Source organism: Dama dama, chromosome X (assembly GCF_033118175.1).
Source record: "Dama dama isolate Ldn47 chromosome X, ASM3311817v1, whole genome shotgun sequence".
Lineage (NCBI taxonomy): Eukaryota > Metazoa > Chordata > Mammalia > Artiodactyla > Cervidae > Dama > Dama dama.
The window spans coordinates 22,534,617-22,556,599 of record NC_083714.1 but is presented as its reverse complement, the minus strand read 5'-3'; the positions used below and the strand labels follow the sequence as shown (position 1 = coordinate 22,556,599).

General features: G+C 41.1%; 1 protein-coding gene across 2 annotated transcripts in view; it reads right to left on the bottom strand.

Annotated features, from left to right (window-relative positions):
- The window catches only part of IL13RA1 (interleukin 13 receptor subunit alpha 1), a 67,633-nt gene that overhangs the window by 28,559 nt on the left and 17,091 nt on the right, over positions 1–21,983 (bottom strand). For both annotated transcript variants that reach the window (XM_061138016.1, XM_061138017.1), the window contains exons 5-9: positions 13,659–13,846; positions 10,378–10,529; positions 4,387–4,434; positions 3,969–4,101; positions 378–474 (exon numbers count right to left, since the gene is read on the bottom strand). In XM_061138016.1, the coding sequence (XP_060993999.1) occupies positions 378–474; positions 3,969–4,101; positions 4,387–4,434; positions 10,378–10,529; positions 13,659–13,846 (618 nt within the window). The remainder of the gene's footprint in view (positions 1–377; positions 475–3,968; positions 4,102–4,386; positions 4,435–10,377; positions 10,530–13,658; positions 13,847–21,983) is intronic.

The following is a 21,983-nucleotide window of genomic DNA, read 5'->3' as shown; positions in this document are numbered from 1 at the left end:
TAGCATTAAGTAGCAACCCATTTTGCCTTCACATTAAACAAGTCATTAAATTGCTAACGATCTCCATTTCTAAAACTTATGAACTAGCAACTAACAGTTGACAAATTAGGTGTTTTAGAGAGTTGAGTGAACGTAAGTCTTATCAACATTCTAAAAATGTACAAACAGAGCACTGCCTGAGTAGCACCTTGGAAGACCAAGACTTTCCTCACCAGAAAACGGGCACAGTAATACTTGCCACGCCATCCTACCAAAAGCCAGGTATAGCCAAAATGCTGCCAACACACTGGGCAGACATCAAACACACCCACAAAGAATGATAACCATAGCAGCCAGGCTAGCAGAAAGTGTCATGCCTGCCTGAGCAGCTGCCTTACCTTTTCAGATACAGCAGAAGGACAATGACTGCGGCTGCAACAATGACTGGAATGATGAGTAATGTGGTTATGTAAAATGTCAGATTGGCCTTCTGACCTGGAAAATGGAAAGCAAACAGAAAGACATGAGAAATAAAACCTTTTGAGAAATAAACTAAGCAATCTTGTTATATTAGACTAACGAGATTACAGCTATTTCTGCCCTCTACACCAAAAATTCCCCTAAATTCTTCAATTATCTTGTCTTCTGTTATGTTAATAGTGGGGTTGGGGGGAAGTCCTGCTCTGGTGCCTAAAATTCCATGGATAAATAAGCACCTTAAGGATTATCTGAAACCAGGATATCTTAATTGGTTTTAGACAATATTAACAAAGAAGTTATATTTTTAAAATATGTCATCTCATTAACACTATCTTGTTTTATTGGTTGCTTAGCATTATTGTTGTCATTGTTTTAGTCGCTAAGTCATGTCCAACTCTTCTGCGACCCCATAGACTGCAGCCCACCAGGCTCCTCTGTCTCAAGGAATTCTCCAGGCAAGAACACTGGACTGGATTGCCATTTCTTCCTCCAGGGGATCTTCCCAACCCAGGGATCAAACTCATATCTCCTGCACTGGCAGGTGGATTCTTTACTGCTGAGCCACCAGGGAAGTTCTAGAGATAGATAATATTATTTCCCATTTATACAGATGAGAAGTATAAGGCTGAGAAAGGTTTAATGGCTTGTCCAGAGGGTTTAATAAGTAATGGAGTCAAGCCTAAAACCCAGCACTGTCCAATTCCAAAGCCTTTCATTAACTGCCTTGCTACACCTAACACTTAGAATGGCATATGTCTATTTATATGCTCATCTTTTCCATGAGGGCATGAACATCCGGAAAGCATCATCAGGGCCTAGCATTCTGTTAGGCAGCCTCTAGGATGACTCTAAATGACCCTTGCCTCCTGATATTCATACCCTTGTGTAACTCTCTCCCCTTTCGGGTGGACTAGACTAAATGTGTGACCCACAACAGTGATGGAATGTCCCCCTGAGACGAGGTTATAAAGGGCTGTGGTTCTCATATTGGGTGTTCTCTCATATGCTCTTTCTTGCTTGGACCACTCACTTGGGGAAGCCAGCTGCCATGTTATGAGGTAGCCCTGTGGGGAGGGTCAAGTGGCAAGGGACTGAGAGAGACCTCCATATTAGTTTTCTAGAGCTGCTGTAAAAAATCACCATACACTGGTTGACTCAAAACAATAGAAATATATTCTCTCATAGCTCTGGTGGCCAGAAGGCCAAAATCCTAGCTCCTGGTGGCTTTCAAGAATCCTTAGCATTCCTTGGCTTGTAGCTGCACCACTCCAATCTCTGCCTTCATCTTCACATGGCCTTCTCTGTTTCTGTATATTCTCTCTTCTTTTGATAAGGATACTAGTCATTGGAGGACTTCCGTGGTGGCTCAGAGGTTAAAGCGACTGCCTGCAGTGCGGGAGACCTGGGTTCGATCCCTGGGTCAGGAAGATGCCCTGGAGAAGGAAATGGCTACCCACTCCAGTATTCTTGCCTGGAGAATCCCATGAACGGAGGAGCCTGGTGGGCTACAGTCCACGGGGTCGCAAAGAGTCGGACACGACTGATCGATCTCACTTTCACTTTCACTTTTCACTCAGCCCTTAAGGGCTTCCCTGGTGGCTCAGGTAGTGAAGAATCTGCCTGCAAGGCAGGAGACCTGGGTTTGATCCCTGGGTGGGGAAGATCCTCTGAAGACAGGAATGACAATTCACTCCAGTATTCTTGCCTGGAGAATTCCATGAACTGAGAAGACTGGCGGGCTACAGTCCATGGGGTCACAAAGAGTCAGACACAACTGAGCGACTAACACTTTCATTTTTCACTCTTCACTCAGCCCTTATGGCCTCTTCTTAACTTGATTACATCTGTAAAAATTCTATTTCCAAATAAGGTCATATTCATAGGTACAAGGAATTACAACTTGAACATATCTTTTGGAGGTTCAAAATGAAACCTTCTAAAGCCTCCATCCAGCAGCCAGTGTGAAAATGAGGATTTCCAAGGACCATATAAGTGATCTTGAAAGTGGATTCTCCAGCCCCAGTCAAGCCTTCAGATGGAACCACAGTCCCAGTCAACAGCTTGACTGGAACCTTACGAGAGAACTTGAGCCAGAGGTACCTAGCAAAGTTGTGCCCAGATTCCTGAGCCATGGAAATTGTGAGATAGTGAATATCTGTTTTTAAGACACTAATTTCTTATGCAATAATATAATGTAGCCTGGCATATAGCTTGTTCAATCTCTCAATTAAAAGGGCTTGATTACTTCAATAGCCTGTTTCTCTTATTGTTAGGTAGCTGTTAGGAAGTTCTTAAGTTGGTCCTGTTTTGCCCCATAGAGCCACAAAAAAAAGACAGCCTATTCTCTCTTCTACTTGACACTTCCTCAAATATTGGAATTCAGCAATCATGACTCCCTAGGCTTACTTCATTAACTATGCCTCCCCAAATTTTAACATTCTTCAACATCCTGATTATGCTTTCAAGGAAAAATTCCAGTCTCCTAATGCACCTCTTACAATGTGGTGCCCAGGATGGAATGCTGCACACTCCTGATGTAGCCAGGACATTGTGCCACATGCTGCAGCATCCCCTTATTCTGGATGCTGTACTATCACTGCTGCCCATGACTATATATGCCTTTGGGGGACATTTAAGTGTCTGATGTTGAGTCACTTTGAGCTTACCATCTAATAAAAGCCTAGCTCCCACCCCACAATACACGTATCCATAAGGCACATGTCTTTCCAATCCTATACTTGATTCTAGCACATAGCTTGTACAGCCTCTCAATTAATAAGTGAGGCTGATTTTTTTTCAAACCTGAAAGTGTGAAAGTCACTCAGTCACGTCCAATTCTTTGCGACCCCAAGGACTATACAGTCCATGGAATTCTGTAGGCCAGAATACTAGAGTGGATAGCCTTTCCCTTTTCCAGGGGATCTTCCCAACCCAGGGATCGAACCCAGGTCTCCCACATTGCAGGCAGATTCTTTACCAGCTGAGTCACAAGGGAGGCCCAAGAATACTGGAGTAGGTAGCCTATCCCTTGTCCAGTGGATCTTCCCAACCCAGGAATCGAACCAGGGTCTCCTGCATTGTAGGTGGATTCTTTACCAATTGAGCTATCAGGGAAGCCCAGATACAGGTTTATTTCTATAAAATGTCATCAAGGTCATTGTCGTACACTTGATTCTGTTACCAGCACATAGGATAGTCCTCTAGCACTGCACAATCTGCAGATTTAATCATGCCTGCCTTCTGTAGTTTTGTTTAGGTTGTTCACAAAGATGGAAACAGGACAGAAGAGAGAATAACATCATTTGGATGGCAAATTTTCAGTGAGCTGCATAATGTAAATTAACTCTGAGTGATTTGATAATAATTAAACAGAAAGTACATTTCAATTGTAAGTGTTCTCTGGCTGATGTCAAGAATGAAGAACAGTCCTTTCCCATAATGTTTTCTGCCTCAATTTAGTTTCCATGCATCAATGGTTTAAATTTTAATGAAAAATTCCATTCTCTTACCTATACTCATCGCTTGACTCCAATTACTCCAGAGTTTGTCATCCTCATAGCATAACTTATTTGTTTTGACTCTTATTCTGACTGTGTTCAGAGCATCAGAACGAATACCGGGAATCATGAAACAAATTGTACCCTTAGATACAAGATAAAAATACAAGGAATATTATCAGTTTATTCTCTTTCTCTGCTTCTGAATCCTAAATATAATTATCTGCCAAGTTCTGTATATGATGAAGAGTTTGTATTGCAATGCAAATTATCTGACTTTAACTCTCGTAAAAGAAAACTTAGCAATAATCCACAGAACAAAGTAGTTTGTTTTCCTCAAATTTCCTCAAATTTAGGATATGCTTACCCTGCCTCATTACCAATTACCATATGAGTTTAAGTCCAAATAGTTCAAGTTGAATTTACTGACCTCTAGGTTTCCTTTAAATTCTGTATTCTGACATTTGGCCTCTTCAACCTCGAAAATATAAAAAATACATAAATTCAAAAGAAATTAAAGACCACATTTTATATCATTTAACCATTTTAACAAGTTTTCTTTTATACCATTAACAGAAGACCAGTTATAGTGGGGAAAAGGGAGGTTTTTTAAAAAATAAATGGTGCTAGGATTGTCATACTGAGTGAAGTAAGTCAGACAGAGAAAGGAAATATCATAGGATGTGTGGAATCTAAAAAGAAATGAGGGGATATATGTATACTTATACCTGATTCACGTTTTTGTATGGCAGAAACCAACACAACATTGTAAAGTAATAATCCTTCAATTAAAAATAAAAATTAAAAAAAGAAATGATACAAATGAATTTATTTATGAAACAGACTAACAGACTTAGAGGATGAATTTATGGTTAGCAGGGGGAAGGGTTGGGGGAAGGGACAGTTAGGAAGTTTGGGATGTACCAGTATACAGTGTTACATTTAAAAAGGATAACCAACAAGGACCTACTGCACAGCACAGGGAACTCTGCTCAATGTTATGTGGCAGCCTGCATGGGAGGGGAGTTTGGGGCAGAACGGATACATGTGTATGTATGGCTGAGTCACTCTACTGTGCACCTAAAACTATCACAACATTGGTAATTGGCTATACCTCAATACAGGGCTTCTCAGGTGGCGCTAGTGGGATTAGAAGTCCAGATAATAATTGCTCTTTGGGAAAGTAGTGACCAAAAGAGGTCATGATTGAGCTTATGGGGAGCTGGTTTTGTAACTGACAAATCATTTGTGAATAATGACTTCTGCAATTTTTCTATAGTATACTACATAGCAATACATAGTTTAAAAATATTATGCTCCCTTGTTGAGAATATGTGCTCAGACGCTCCGTCATGTCTGACTCTTTGCAACCCCATGGGCTGTAGCCAACCAGGCTCCTCTGTCCATGGGAGTCTCCAGAAAAAAATACTGGAGTGTGTTGTCATTTCTTTCTCCAGGGGATCTTCCTGACCCAGGGGTCGAAACTGTATCTCCTGCATTGGGAGGCAGATTCTTTACCACTAGCACTACCTGGGAAGCCCAATAATATATCAAAAAATGACTGAGTTAGGACTTGCCTGGTGGTTCAGTGGTAAAGAATCCACCTGTCATGCAGGAGACACAGGTTCGATCCCTGGTGCAAGAAGATCCCACATGCTGGGGTGCAACTAAGCCCATGAGCCACAATTACTGGGTCTGTGCTCTAGAGCCCAGGAACTGCAACTACTGAGCCTATGTGCCACAACTATTGAAGCCTGTGTGCCCTAAAGCCCATGCTCCGCAACAAGAGAAGCCACAGTAATGAGAAGCCTGCACATCACAAGAAAGAGTAGCCCCTGTTTGCTGCAACTAGAGGAAAGCCCATGCAGCAACAAAGACCCAGCACAGCCAAAAATAAAAAAGTTAAACAAAATTATTGTTTTTAAATGACTGAGTTAGAGAAAAGAAGAGAAAATGAAAATTTCTCCTCTACACAATTTAAGTCACTTGTTGTATGATGTAAAGAGAATAACCAATTCCTAAAATGCAGATATTTCAAAATCAACACATGAAAGTCTCTTGCTTCATTTCAATAGTCTACTTTTGGCAACAGGTCCATGAAAAGACATTCAACATCACTAACATACACTATTATACACTAATATACACTAGTGTATAAAATATACACTAATCATTAGCAAAATATACATCAAAATCACAATCATCTTATACTGCCGATGACAGAATGGCTGTTGTCAAAAAGAGAAAAGATAACAAGTGCTGGAGAGGGTGTAGAGAAAAGGAAACCCTCATGCACTGTTGGTGGGAATATAAACCAGTGCAGTCACTTTGGAACAGTATGGAGGTGTCTCAAAAAATTAAAAATAGAACTATCATATGATCTAGCAACCCCAAGGAAATCCTGCCATTTGTGACAACATGGAAGAAACTACAGGGCACTATGCTAAGTGAAATAAGTTAGACAGAGCAAGACAAATACTATATGATCTCACTTGTATGTGGAATTCAAATAAGTCAAATTTACTGAGGCGCAGTGCAGCATGGTAATTGCCAGAGGCTGGCGAGTGGGGAAAACGGAAAGATGTTGGTCAGGGGTACAAATTTTCAGTTATGAATTCTGGGGATTTAATGGGGCTTCTCTGATAGTTCAGTTGGTAAGGAATCTGCCTGCAATGCAGGAGATTCTGGTTCGATTCCTGGGTTGGGAAGATCCACTGGAGAAGGAATAGGCTACCCACTCCAGTATACTTGGGCTTCCGTTGTGGCTCAGCTGGTGAAGAATCCACCTACAGTGCAGGAGACCTGGGTTCAATCCCTGGGTTGGGAAGATCCCCTGGGAAAGGGAAAGGCTACCCACTCTAGTATTCTGACCTGGAAAATTCCATGGACTATATAGTCCATGGGGTCACAAAGAGTTGGACATGAGTGAGCGACTTTCACATGATGATTACAGTTAATAATACTGTACTGTATACCTGAAATTCGCTGAGAGATCTTGTTTTTGCACCACAAAAAAAGCTAAGTCTGTGAGGTGATGAATGTGTTAATTTGATTGTGATAATCATCTCATAATGTATATGATTATTATAACCTTGTATACCTTAAAATAATATTGCACAACCTAAATACATATAATTTCTACTTGCCAATCATACCTCAGTACAGATGGAAAAAATAGTCAACTTCTATCAGAGATGTGTAAACATGGGACAAAGACCAGAACATATGCTATGATTCTGGGCATTCAATGTCATTCACCGAATGATTCCTACCAGCATTTGTGAAGAGTGAAAGGCCAACTGAATGATGATGAGCCATCCTATCAATACTTCATATAAGGTCAGAGAAAAAGCTCCTCAGGGGTTACTGTACCCCAGTGCTGGCCATATGGAGTCAGAGGCCTGCTGGGGAATCACAAGTGGCAACTACCCCTTGAGGGACCAGGCTGCAGGCTGATGTACCCCCCTCCCCTGGACCATCTCCCTGATGTATATATTCCAAAGTCAGCAAATTATTGTGTAAATTGATGGTTCTGGGCTCTTGTTCAAATGTAAATCTCCTTGTGTAGTTTATCAGCTGCTCAGATACTTCCGTGAGAAAAGGGAAACAAGGACACAGATCACCAAGTGGATGGCTGGCGGGGATGGGCATGCCCAAAGACAAGTCACTTCATGTTTTATGATTCTGTCATAAGCAACCCTGACCCAGAGCCATGGATGGCACCAGTTCATGCTCCAGCCTACTTCCCCCTCTTAACTAGAACACCAGGCCAAATAGCTCCTCAAAAAGTCTTGCAAGAAGAACCAAGAAAGGGTCTAACCAGCTGAGCTCACAATCAGTGAGCACACAAAAAGCTGATGACAATCTAGGGGATGGAGCAGCTGGTGAACATCTGCTAAGAGAGAGAACATTAAACTCAAGTGTATAAACAGAGTTAATTCCAATTGACTACAGTTCTGGTTTTGATGGATAAATTCCACAGTATATGTGCTCTCTTCAGTTCAGAAGTTTTTTTTTTTTTAAGGTAACAATTCAATAAGAATTTATTAAGTGACAACTGTACACATGGTCTTATACCCAGAGTTCTTGGTTAAAATGCAATACATGGAGACCAACCTCTGAAGTCATACTTACTAGCTGTGTGGCCTGTAGCAAGTTACTTAACCTCTCTGAGCCTTAGTTTCTCACTAAAACATAGGTTAAAAAGGAACCGATTTCATGGATTGCTATGAGCAACTATATAAGAAGTACATAGAAGACTGTATTTGTAATACATCATGAGCAATAAGTGATGGCTATTACTAGCAAGAGGAAGTATTGAGGTAGTCCCCAGGGGTTTAAGAATAAAAGCTTTGGAGTTAGACTTTTGCTGAAATCTTGGACTCTAACCCTTACTAGAAATGTGACCTTAGGAATAACCTTTGAGACTGAAGTTTTCTCATCTGTAACAGGCCTAGATCCTTGGGGTCATTGTGAGGACTAAATGAGACAACTCAGATAAAGTACTTATTAAAATAGCTGCTATTGTTGCTGCTGCTGCTGCTGCTAAGTCGCTTCAGTCATGTCCGACTCTGTGCGACCCCATAGAGGGCAGCCCACCAGGCTCCTCCATCCCTGGGATTCTCCAGGCAAGAACACTGGAGTGGGTTGCCATTTCCTTCTCCAATTAAAATAGCTAATACACAGCAATTGCTTAATACATATTAGTTGGTATTAGTAGCCAGAACAGTACAAAGTAAATACCACCTAATTCCTCCCCCTTACAGGAGCTTATATTTTTAGTCAAGATCATGGGTAACTAGTAGGACATCATTTAGTGCCAAGTGAGTAATACAAGTGGCATGTGTCTCTGGATTTCAGACAGAAGAGAGCAGTCAAGGCTGGAATAGTCAAGCATATTCGGCTTTCTGATAACTCACTTAGTTGTAAATTCAAGCCTCACCCCCTCCCCGCTTGGAAGCCCTTTGCTTTTTCCTTTTGTGGCATTATTTGGGGACCCTGATTTCTGGGATGAAGAATGATTATTCTGCTTCAGCAAACGCTTTTATTTGCAAATGCCCAGAAGAGCTCTGCTCAGCTGGGGACCTGGTCGCTCCCTCCAGAGTTACAGCCTGTCAACAGCGGCTTATTTTAGTAAATAAAATACTTTAGTTTTCGAAATTCCCATGACGAGCTAAAACAAGTGAACCAAAGGATCTTCCCACATGTGAGCTGCAGGACTCCTGTAAAAGCCCATGGTTTCTAATCTCTCAAACTCAAATGGACACAGGGCCCGGGCAGGTAACTCAAGTGAGTGGCACAGTCCCTGTGGTCCTAAGGCACCACCTTATAGCAATTACACCCTCAGGTACCACAGTTTTCAATCTGGGCAGAAAATTCAAATGTAATATACAAGCAAACAAAACCCCACTTTGTTTTGTGGTCCAAACAAAAATGTCTGAGGCCTGAGTTTGAGATCTCTGTTCTAAAGCATAACAATGCAACTGGGCCCTGAGGTTATGCCACACCCTGTTAGGACCAGTGCTCCAATGCATGCGTGTATGCTCAGTCGCTCAGTGGAGTCCAACTCCTTGCGACCCCATGGACTGCCAGGCTCCTCTGTCCATGGAATTTCCTGGAGTGGGTTGCCAAGATTACTGGAGTGGGTTGCCATTTCCTACTCCACAGGGACCTCTTATTAGCATGCTTTATATTAGATTCCAAAGAGCATAAATGTACATGATCCAAAAAATACTAACTACTCAGTATTGACTACTCTAGTTGCTACAAGCTCCAAAAAAAAACTGAACGACCATACAGGAGCCTCTAAGTAGCTACATAATCTGATCCCGGCTCTAGGCTCAGACACCTCTTCCTACTATGTTTTGGTTATGCCAGTCTCCTGTTTCTCACACATGCCAAGCTCATTCCTGCCTGAGTCTTTGACCATGCTGTCCCCTCCACTCCAGATCATCAAATGACTAGCTCCTGCTCATTGTTCCAGTCTCATCTCAAATCTCATCACTGTGGATACCTACCCTACCCAATATTCCCTCAGGCCTTGCCATCACCCCACTTAAATTTCTGCATAGCATTCATTCTCTAAAATTAGTTTGCTCATTTATGCACTTATTTTCTAGTAGGTAAGCTTCATGGGCAAAAATTTTTTTTATCAGGTGTCACATGCACATAAAATAGTGCCTGGTAGTACATGATAGACATGTAATAAAAAAACTTTTCAGCAAATGAATTAATGAATGACTGAATTCTTGTAGGCAATACTACCATAAACCGTCAAACCTTCCACCACATGCTATTTCAGAGAAACCATCATCATCAGGTGACAAATCTATGAGCTACTTTTCATTGATATTTCAATTTATGACACTGTAAGAAATGCAAGAAAAATTTCTAAATAACAACTATCTAAAAAAAAACTTACATAGAAAATATCATGTGTCTCAGCGTGGCTGTTATTGACTTCTACTTGATAAGACAAGCATTTGCTTTGAAAATTCTGTGGATTTGTCCACTGCACGTATAAGTCACCATTTTGGAAGGAGAGATTTTTAATATGTGGAGGATCAGGTTTCACTGAAAAACAGAAACAGAAGAATACAAATTAATTTCCAGAGTTAATTTTGATGAGATACACGTATGGGCTTCCCAAATAGCTCAGCTGGTCAAGAATCCGCCTGCAATGCCAGACAGCCCGGTTCGATTTCTGGGTCAGGAAGTTCCCCTGGAGAAACGATAGGCTACCCACTCCAGTATTCTTGGGCTTCCCTGTGGCACAGATGGTAAAGAATCCACCTGCAATGTGGGAGACCTGGGTTCGATCTCTGGGTTGAGAAAACCTCCTAGAGGAAGGCATAGCAACCCACTACAGTATTCTTGCCTGGGGAATCCCTATGGACAGAGGAGCCTGGCAGACTACAGTCCATGGGGTGGCACAGAATTGGACAGGACTGAGCAACTAAACACAACACAGCACTTATGTGTAGAGACAATGAAGGTCACAAAGGTAAATCAAAATAGGTCTGATGCTTTTAATGGCCTTACATGATCAGGCATACAGTTCCAGAATTTCTGATTAATCACAATTAATGTAGGAAGCTTTTTTTTTTTTCTTTGTTTCTTTTTCTTGTTTTTGGCCACACCCCACAGTATGCAGGATCTTATTTCCCCGATCAGGGATTGAACCTGGGTCCCCTGCAATGGAAGCTCAGAGTCCTGATCACTGGACCAGAAGGGAAGTCCCCTGTAGGAAGCTTAAACTGCCTAGCAAAATAGATCTAAGGAACATCTTTGGGGCTGGCAGATGACACAGATTCTGACCTGCATCTGGTTAGGGCATGGCTGGGGTATAATCCAGACATTTAGCTACAACAAGAGGGTGGGGTAAAGAAGTGCTTGGGTCCAGATGGACTCTTCCTGATGGTACTGAGGGGCATCAAGTACAAGGGGTTCCCCCAGCCAGCACTCATTTATGCCAATCAAAGACCACAATGAAAACATCAGCATAGTTTTGTCATAGATTACAACAGGGATGAAGGGCTTCTCATGTGGTGCAGTAGTAAAGAACCCACCTGCCAATGCAGGAGACATAGGAGATGTGGGTTTGATCCCTGGACTGGGAAGATCCCCTGGAGGAGGGCATGGCAACCCACTCAAGTATTCTTGTCTAGAAAATCCCACGGACAGAGGAGCTTGGCGGGCTATAGCCCATAGGGTCACAAAGAGTCAGACACGACTGAGCGACTAAACAACAGGGATGAACTTTGAGGACATGATGCTAATGAAATAAGTCCATTACAAAAGGACCAATACTGTATGATTCCACTTATAAGAGGTATCTAAAGGAGTCAAAGTCATAGAAACAGAAAGTAGGAAGGTGGTTACCAGGGGCTGGGGGAAGGGGGAGGGGTGAGGGAAGGAGAATTAGTATTTCATGGGCATGAAGTTTCAGTTTTACAAAATGAGAGAGTTCTAGAGATCTACTGCACAACACTGTGAATATATTTAACACTACTGAACTGTACACTTGAAAATGGTTAAGATGGCATATTTAATGTTATATAATTATAATCATGATTTAAAAGAAATTAAAAAAAGAAATTAGCCTAGTCAATTCAGTTTTTCAGGAGTCAACTATGCTTAAGACCAAGCAACAAAAGAGAGTGGATAATTAACAGAAAACAACTTCACAACATCCCCTTCTGGCTAACAAGAATCTCCCACTCATCTCTTATATCACCACTCAGCTCTAGGTAGAAGAGCAGAAAAATGAGCTTTAAAAGGTCCATCAAGGACAAGCTTCCAAGCAAAGGGGAGGAGAGAGAAGGGCTTTGGTTCAAATGATCCCATTTGGCAAGTTGCCTCAACCTCACCCCTAGCTTACAAACTAAGCTGCCTTGGGTGCACTATTAGAATTCACTTCCATAACTGTCTGAAAGGGCAGTAAATAGTGTTCTGCTCACAGACTTGGGAACCTTTGTCAATTCATGATTATTTTCTTGTAAATTTTCTGTGTACCACTTTAGCTAGAATCGGAGCTCCCTGTTGGGATACTACAGCAAATAAATAAATATAATGTGGCTTCCCTGGTGACTCAGGCGGTAAAGAATCTGCCTGCAATGTGGGAGACCTGGGTTCAATCCCTGGGTTGGGAAGATCCCCTGGAGGAGGGCACGGCAACCTACTCCAGTATTCTTGCCTGGAGAATCCCCATGGACAGAGGAGCCTGGCAGGCTACGGTCCATGGGGTCGAAAAGAGTCGGACACGACTGAGTGACTAAGAACATACAACTCTGCTTTAGAGATTTACAAAATGCTTTTACACATGTCACATCATTTGGTCCTTACAACAATCCTCTGAGTTCAAGAGGGACTGTGTATCCCCCTTTTATAGATGAAGAGGAAATCAGAGTGTATATGCCATATCCCAAGTGACGAAGCTAAGACCTTAAGCAGGTATTTTGTTTTCAAGTTGAGGGAGGGCTCTTTGTAATGGACTGAAACTCGGCTGCAGTGGTTGTTCTCATTGATCTGTGCCTGGGTTATTCAGAATGTTAGACAGTTTGAATATCACTCCTGATCACTCCATCTCTAGTCTAAGCTTTTTGTTGTTGTTAAACAAAGAGACAGGTTATTCAGGAACTATATTAAATCACATTTATTTTGCAGCAGCATCCTCTGGAGTGTAAGTAAAAGAGAATAGATCTTAAGAGTCAGAGAGGGATGTCCCTGGTGGTCCAGTGGCTAAGACTCTGTGCTCCCAATGCAGGAGGCCTGGGTTTGATCCCTGGTCGGGGAACTAGATCCCATATGCTGTAACTAAAGATCCTGTCTGCCACAATGAACATCAAAGATTCCGCATGCCTCGACAAAGACCCAGTGAAGTCAAATAAATAACTAAACATTTAAAATTGTTAAAAAAAAGTCAGAGAGCCTGAGTCCCAATCTCAGTTCTACAACTAACTGCTTGCTCTAAGGCTCAGCATATGCATAAGTAAACATGGATAAAGCATGTGGCATATGTGCACAATAAATATGAGAATTTACAAGCTTGCTACTTTTAACAAGGAACAAAGAAAAAGATACATGAATATAGTCCCTTTTTTTCTGGGAAGATCTTCAAACCAAAATCATCATTTTTTTATCAGTCATATTGATGACATAATACTTTGATCCACACTGTCACGAAGTACTTCTAAAACTTACCATGAGAAGTTAAAGGCACTATATTGTAGGATGGTCTGATTTTTCCTGCATTGTCTTTAACCATTACTTGGACGCTGTGCTGTTCAAAACTGGAATCCTTCACCTTAGTCAGATCAAAGGAACAAGCAATGTGCTGGCCTTCTCTGTAGATGTTTTCACACTGAAGAGTTTTTCCTAGGCTTCTGTGCCTACAAGATAAAACGAGATAACTTTCTGCATTATTTTTTAACTACATATGCAAGAAACAAATACAGATGTCTGTTTGTTTTCAAATGATTAAAGATGTCCATGAAAAGCCATATTTGCAATCTGGCAGGGTAGCTTTTTTTTAAAGCCCTGTTTTATAATATGGCTCCATTTCACACTTGAGGAAGAAATGAATGTTCCTTTTTCATGAATATGGTATTTTCAATAGCTACGGAAACCATAGGAGTCCTGACTCTTTTTCCTCTTCTGTATGGGAAATGGTACGAGGCCAGGATGAGAAATTTTATGCTTCCTGAAAATGCCTTATCTGCTCAATTCCAAGTTTCCCTACTCCCTCTGTCTGCTCCTTCCTTGTTCTCTTGGCTTGTTCCTCTCCTTTCTTCTATTCTCAGAGAATTCACATCCAGTCTTCAGCCCTCTGTGTATTCCTCTCTATTTCTTACTCCCTCATCCACTCGCCCACTTATCACTTCCACTCCTCAACTAGAATTTCTTCACTGAGGATTCCTAATCCTGACCTACTGCCTTGGAGCCAGTCCCAGATTTCTAACTGCTCCACTTTAGAGTTCCATTCTTGCCTCAAATTCAACAGCCAAGACAGATGCCCCCTCTTCCTGGACAAACTGCCTTTTCTTCTAACCATCCCAATTGCCATCAGCCAGAGCTCATTTTCTCTGGGCTCCTTGATTAGATTAGAGCCTCTGAAATCACCCCTCCTCCCTTTTTTATATCTTATCACCAAATTCGGTTACTTCTTTCTTTGCAAACCCTCTGGGATTCTCTGTGATATTCCCCTCACCCTATTTCATGCCCTAATCACTTGAGGCTTCATGTCTTCTCCAGATTGATCTCTCTGACATTATTAGTATCCTTTAACCACAATCCTTACCTATCAGGGGTCAGACAGAATGAAAACCACAATCACAGAAAACTAACCAAACTGATCACATGGATCACAGCTTTGTCTAACTCAATGAAACTATGAGCCATGCTGTGTAGGGCCACCCAAGACGGATGGATCATGGTGGAGAGTTCTGACAAAACATGGTCCACTGGAGAAGGGAATTTGACTTTGGAGGCCAATGGGATTTGCTTACAGAACTTCCATAGGTCTGGGGAAACAGACTCTTGGAGGGCACAAACAAAACCTTGTGCACACCATGACCCAGAAGAAAGGAGCAGTGTCCCCACAAAAGACTGAGCCAGACTTGCCTGTGAGTGTCCAGGACTCTCTAGCAGAGGCGTGGGTCGACAGTGGCCTGCTGCCACCCAAGACAGACAGGTCATGGTGGACAGTTCTTACAAAACGTCCTCCACTCAAGAAGTGAATGGCAAACCACTTCAATATTCTTGCCTTGAGAACCACATGAACAGTATGAAAAGGCAAAAAGATATGACACTGAAAGATGAATTTCCCAGGTCGGTAGATGCCCAATATGGAGAAGAGTAGAGAAATAGCTTCAGAAAGAATGAAGAGACGGAGCCAAAATGAAAACAAACCCCAGTTGTGGGTGCGACAGGTGAAGGAAGTAAAGTCCGATGCTGTAAAGAACAACATTGCATAGGAACCTGGAATGTTAGATCCATGAATCAAGGTAAACTGGAAGTAGTCAAACAACAAGAGTGAACATCAACATACTAGGAATGAGTGAACTAAAATGGACGCAAACGGGCAAATTTAATTCAGATGACCATTATATCTACTATTGTGGGCAAGAATCCCTTAGAAGAAATGGAGTAGCCCTCATAGTCAACAAAAGATTGTGAAATGCAATACTTGGATGCAATCCCAGAAAAGCAAAATGATTTCTGTTCATTTGCAAGGCAAACCACTCAATATCACAGTAATCCAAGTCTATACCCCAACCACTAATGACAAAGAAGCTGATGTTGAACAGTTCTATGATGACCTACAAGACCTAGAACTAACACCCAAAAGAGATGTCCTTTTCATCATAGCAGACTGGAATGCAAAAGTAGGAAGACAAGAGATACTGGAAGTAACAGGTAAGTTTGGCCTTCGACTACAAAATGAAGCAAGGCAAAGGTTAACAGAGCTTTTCCAAGAGAACCCACTGGTCATAGCAAACACTGCCTTCCAACAACACAAGAGATGACTCTGCACATGGACATCATCTTATGGTCACTACCAAAATCAGACTGATTATATTCTTTGCAGCCAAAAATGGAGAAGCTCTATACAGTCAGTAAAAACAAGACCGGGAGCTGACTGTGGCTCAGATCATGAACTCCTTATTGCAAAATTCAGACTTAAATTAAAGAAAGTAGGCAAAACCACTAGACCATTCAGGAATGAGCTAAATCAAATTGCTTACGATTATACAGCAGAAGTGACAAATAGATTCAAGGGATTAGATCTGATAGAGTGCCAGAAGAACTATGGATGGAGGTTGGTGACATTGTACAGGAGGCAGTGATCAAGATAATCCTGAAGAAAAGGAAAGGCAAAATGGTTGTCTGAGGAGGTCTTACAAGCTGAGAAAAGAAGAGAAGCTAAAGGCAAAGGAAAAGAGGAAAGATATACCCAACTGAATGCAGAGTTCCAAATAATAGCAAGAAGAGATAAGAAAGCCTTCTTCAGTGGTCAATACAAAGAAATAGAGGAAAACAATAGAATGGGGAAGACTAGAGATCTCTTCAAGAAAATAAGAGATACCAAGGGAACATTTCATGTAAAGATGGTCAAAATAAAGGACAAAAATTACGTGGACCTAACAGAAGCAGAAGATATTAAGAAGAGGTGGCAAGAATACACAGAAGAACTATACAAAAATGATCTTCATGACCCATATAACCACAATGGTGTGATCACTCACCCAGAGCCAGAAATCCTAAAATGTGAAGTCAAGTGGGCCTTAGTAAGCACCACTATGAACAAAGCTAGTGGAGGTGGTGGAATTCCAGTTGAGTTATTTCAAATCCTAAAGGATGATGCTATGAAAGTGCTACACTCAATATGCCAGCAAATTTGGAAAAGTCAGCAGTGGCCACAGGACTGGAAAAGGTCAGTGTTCATTCCAATTCCAAAGAAAGGCAATGCCAAAGAATGCTCAAACTACTGCACAATTGCACTCATTTCACACACTAGCAAAGTAATGCTCAAAAATATTCAAGCCAGGCGTCAACAGAACGTGAACCAAGAACTTCCAGATGTTCAAGCTGGATTTAGAAAAGGCAGAGGAACCAGATATCAAATTGCAAACATCCCTTGGATCATCGAAAAAGCAAGAGAGTTCCAGAAAAATCTACTTCTGCTTTACTGACTATGCCAAAGCCTTTGATTTGTGTGGATCACAACAAACTCTGGAAAATTCTTAAAGAGATGGGAATACCAGACCACCTGACCTGCCTCCTGAGAAATCTGTATGCAGGTCAAGAAGCAACAGTTAGAACCAGACATGGAACAATGGACTGGTTCCAAATTGGGAAAGGAACACCTCAAGGCTGTATATTGTCACCCTGCTTATTTAACTTATATGCAGAGTACATCATGTGAAATGGTGGGCTAGATGAAGCATAAGCTGGGGTCAAGATTGCTGGGAGAAATAGCAATAACTTCAGATATGTAGATGACACCATCCTTATGGCAGAAAGTAAAGAGGAACTAAAGAGCCTCTTGATGAAAGAGAAAGAGGAGACTGAAAAAGCTAGCTTAAAACTCAACATTCAAAAAACAAAGACCATGGCATCTGGTCCCATCACTTCATGGCAAATAGATGGGGAAACAGTGGAGACAGTGAGAGACTTCTTTTATTGGGCTCCAAAATCACTGCAGATGGTGCATGCAGTGCATTATTAATTCAGTGAATTATTAATTCAGCCATGCAATTAAAAGACGCTTGCTCCTTGGAAGAAAAGCTATGACCAACCTATATAGCATATTAAAAAGCAGAGATATTACTTTGCCAACAAAAGTCCATCTAGTTAAAGCCACGGTTTTTCCAGTAGTCATGTATGGATGTGAGAGTTGGACCCTAACGAAAGCTGAGCATGGAAGAATTGAAGCTTCTGAACTATGGTGTTGGAAAAGACTCTTGAGAGTCCCTTGGACTGCAGGGAGATCAAACCAGTCCATCCTAAAGGAAACCAATCATGAATATTCATTGGAAGGACTGATGCTGATGCTGAAGCTGAAGCTGAAGCTCCAATATTTTGGCCACCTGAAGTGAAGAGCTGATTCATTGGAAAAGACCCTGATGCTGGGAAAGATTGAAGGCAGGAGGAGAAGAGGATGATAGAGGATGAAATGGTTGGATGGCATCACCGACCTGATGGACATGAGTTTGAGCAAACTCTGGGAGATGGTGAAGGACAGGGAAGCCTGACATGCTAGATTCCATGGGGTTACATAGAGCCGGACATGACTGAGTGGCTGAACTGACCTGAACTGAACCACTGCCAGATCAATGTTCCATAGCATGAGGTCATCCTAAGTGTCTTACTCTACTGTGTGGCTCTAAATTCTGATATCTTCTTTCTCATTTCCAAGAACCTCTACATTGACCTTTCCCCAATGATCATCCAGCACAGTAGAGGCAGACAGAATGTGCTCATTACACTTTTTGTTTAGGTTATCAAAGGATTCTGTTTTATAGTAACTAGCAGAAGACACAGAGTTAAGCCTTACATCATCAGTCACAAGGGAGATGTACAAACGTTCTGCAGAAAAGGAAGACAATCTAGAAAATGAACTAAGAGGAAAGAGTCCCAAACCCTTGATTTGTTTACTTGAGAATCATCTGTGGTCATTTGAAAAATGCAGGTCCCTCCACCCCTCTCCCAGAGAATCCTACTTAGAAGGTTTTGCCCAGGGACTAAGATAAGCATTTTGACAGCAATTCTCCAGGGGACTGTGCTACAAATCCAGTCTTATAAAAAGCATATCTTTCCCATAAATACAGTCAGTTGATCTTTGACAAAGGAGCAAAGGCAATACAATGGAGCACAGATAGTCTCTTCAACAAATGGTGCTGGAACAACTGGATATTCACATGCAAAAAAAAAGAATCTAGTCACAGACCTTATATTCTTCACAAAACTAAACTCACAATGGATCACAGATCTAAATGTAAAGTGCAAAACTATAAACCTCCTAGGAGAAAACCTAGACAATCTTGGGTATGGTGACGACTTTTTAGATACAACATCCAAGGCATGATCTTTAAAAGAAATAACTGATAAGCTGAATTTCATTAAAATTAAAAACTTCTGCAAAAGATAATATCAAGAGAATAAGAAAAGAAGCCAAACACTGGAGGGGCAGGAGAGAAAATATTTGCAAAAGACACATCTGATAAAGGGCTATCAGCCAAAATATACAAAGAACTCTTAAAACTGAACAATAAAGCAAAATACTCAACTAAAAAATGAGCCAAAGATCTTCACAGACACTCTACCAAAGACATACAGACGGCAAATAAGCACATGTCATTGGAGAAATGCAAATGAAAGCAACAAGATACCACTACACACTGGTCAGAATGCCCATAATCCAGACATTGGCAATATGAAATGCTGATGAGGGTGTGGAGCAACAGGAACTCTCGCTTATTGCTGGTGGGAATACAGAATGGTACAGCCACTTTGGAAGACAATTTCTTAAAAACCAAATATGTTCCTACCATATGATTAGCAATTGTGCTGGTATTTACCAAAAGAAATTGAGACCTTACATCTACACAAAAACCAGCATACAAAAGTTTAAAGCAGCTTTATTCATCATTGCCAAAGCTTGGAAGCAACCAAAATGTCCTTTAGTCGCTAAATGGATACATAAACTGTGATACATCCAGACAGTGGAATATTATTAAGCACCAGAAAGAAATGAACTATCAAGCCATGAAAAGATATGGAGGAATGTTACATGTGTATTACTAAGTGAAAAAAGCCCATCTGAAGATGCTACATACTGTCTGATTCCAACCAGATGAAATCCTGGAAAAGACAAAACTAGGAGAATAAACAAATCAATGGTTGCCAGGGGTTGGGGTAGAGGAGAGATGAATTAGTGGAACACAGAGGATTTTTAGGGCAGTGAAAGTACTCTGTATGGTAATTATAACAATGGATATATGTCATACATTTGTCCAAACCCATAAAATGTAGAAGACCAAGAGTGTGTCCCTAATATAGACTATATAGAATTTTGGTGGTGATGATGTATATCAGTGTAGCTTCATCAATTGTAACAAATATACTATTGGTGAGGGATATCGATAATGGGGGAAGCTATTAATTGTAGGAACAGTGGGTATATGGAAAAATCTCTGTACCTTCCTTTCAATTTTGTTGTAAACCAAGAACTGCTTTAAAAAATGTCGTTTTAAAAAAATGAAAACAAAAAAAAATTTTTTTAATTCATATCTAAAGTATTTACTTCTTCAAAGGCTGTTCAAAGAAATGTTTCAATATAGAAAGTGACCTTGTCCTTTAAGAGATAGTATATCTCCTGGTTGTTGGCCCCTGTGGTTCATGAATGAAAACAGTTTTTAAAAAACTAAGTTACAGCCATGACTGGTTCTTAGATTAGACAGGCCTGAAATGTTTTGCACCCACACAGAAATAGAAACTGAAGAAACTTACGACATTATTGTTACATAACTAAAGAGAACTATGTAGAAAGTTAATTTTTTTCAATAATGAAAGGAACTCCTCTAACGAGTAACCTTTGAGATTCCTTTTTCATTGTACCCTGAGTATTTCACACATTCTCATGGACTCCAGATAAGAAATTTTTTAAAATCTTTTGTTGTACTTTAGAAACCATAACAAAAGGGAAAATACTGATTTTGAAGAGAAAATTTTTGAAATCTTGTGAAAGATTAGATGATAACCTAAGATAGGAGGCATTTGAGTGCTTCCTGTTAAAAACCATGCAGTGAAATCCACACAATCACCCTGAGGACAGAAGGAGGAAATGGACAAATTAAAGACTATTTCCTGCACTCTAAAGATGATAAGTTTGTTAAGAAATTCCCTAAAATTCATTGGCTTGGCTAGTCTGTAGCTATTAAGGTCAGGCTCCCTTCAATGCCAGACTATCCCTGAAGAACTGGAAGTCATCGCCCTGGGGCTTCAAAAATGACTCCACGTTTTTCTGACTGGAGATTAGGGAAAAAGTCTCTGGCAGTTTGTTTGACGTGATTTTAAACTAGTACTTAAACAAATTCTGACTGTTTGATAATGAATGAGCCATGTGTCTTTCTTCTGTGGTTTTGATTGGAAAGGATCTCTCTAAGGGAGAGCAGGGAGGAAGAGGTGTGGGCTAGGTGCCAATTCTGTGAGGTGGTGGAAGAGGTCAGCTCTGTGTACTGGCTGCAGCCTCAAGGGAGTGGGGATGAATAATAAAAAACCATATAGCTAGCATGTATTGCATGATTACTCTACAGATGTTAGCAATTAGGCCAACTCCAAACACTCTTCATATAACAGCCCTCAAAACATCCTTAAGAGGCAGCACTATTGTTACTACTCCCATTTTACAGATTACAAAACTGAGGCTGAGAGAAGTGACTTGCCCCAAATCACGCTGCTAGTATGAAAGAGAGTCAGGATTTGAACCCAAGCAGTATGGCTCCAGAAAAGAGAATAAGGTGGTAAGGGCAAAAGGTACAGAATTTATACCAGCCTGTCCAATATAATTTTCTGAGATTATGGAAATTTGTGCTGTTTTCTACAGGAACCACTAGCCATATGTGAAATTGGCTAGTAAGACTGAGCAACTTAAGTTTTAAATTAATTTTAATTAATTTAAATTAAAATGTAAACACAGTCATGTGTGACTAGTGGCTCTTGTATTGGACAGTACAGGTCCATGTTATAGGAAGAATCCATGCTAATGACCGACTCTAGGAATGTGTATGACAAGAAGTGGTGTCCCTGCTGCATTCCCCCCACCATTGCGTGCCAGCAAACCCCCACTCTCTTGGGATGGATGCTATCCCATGGTTGTAGCTTATCCCTGCACCACAGCAGGAACTAGGGGCTGAAAGCCAGCCAACCTGCCCAAAGCACCATTGTGGTCAGCTTTGGTAAGTACTGGGCTGAAGATGAACACTTCAGCCCAGAGGAAGAAGAATGCCTTCTTATTTGGTTGGG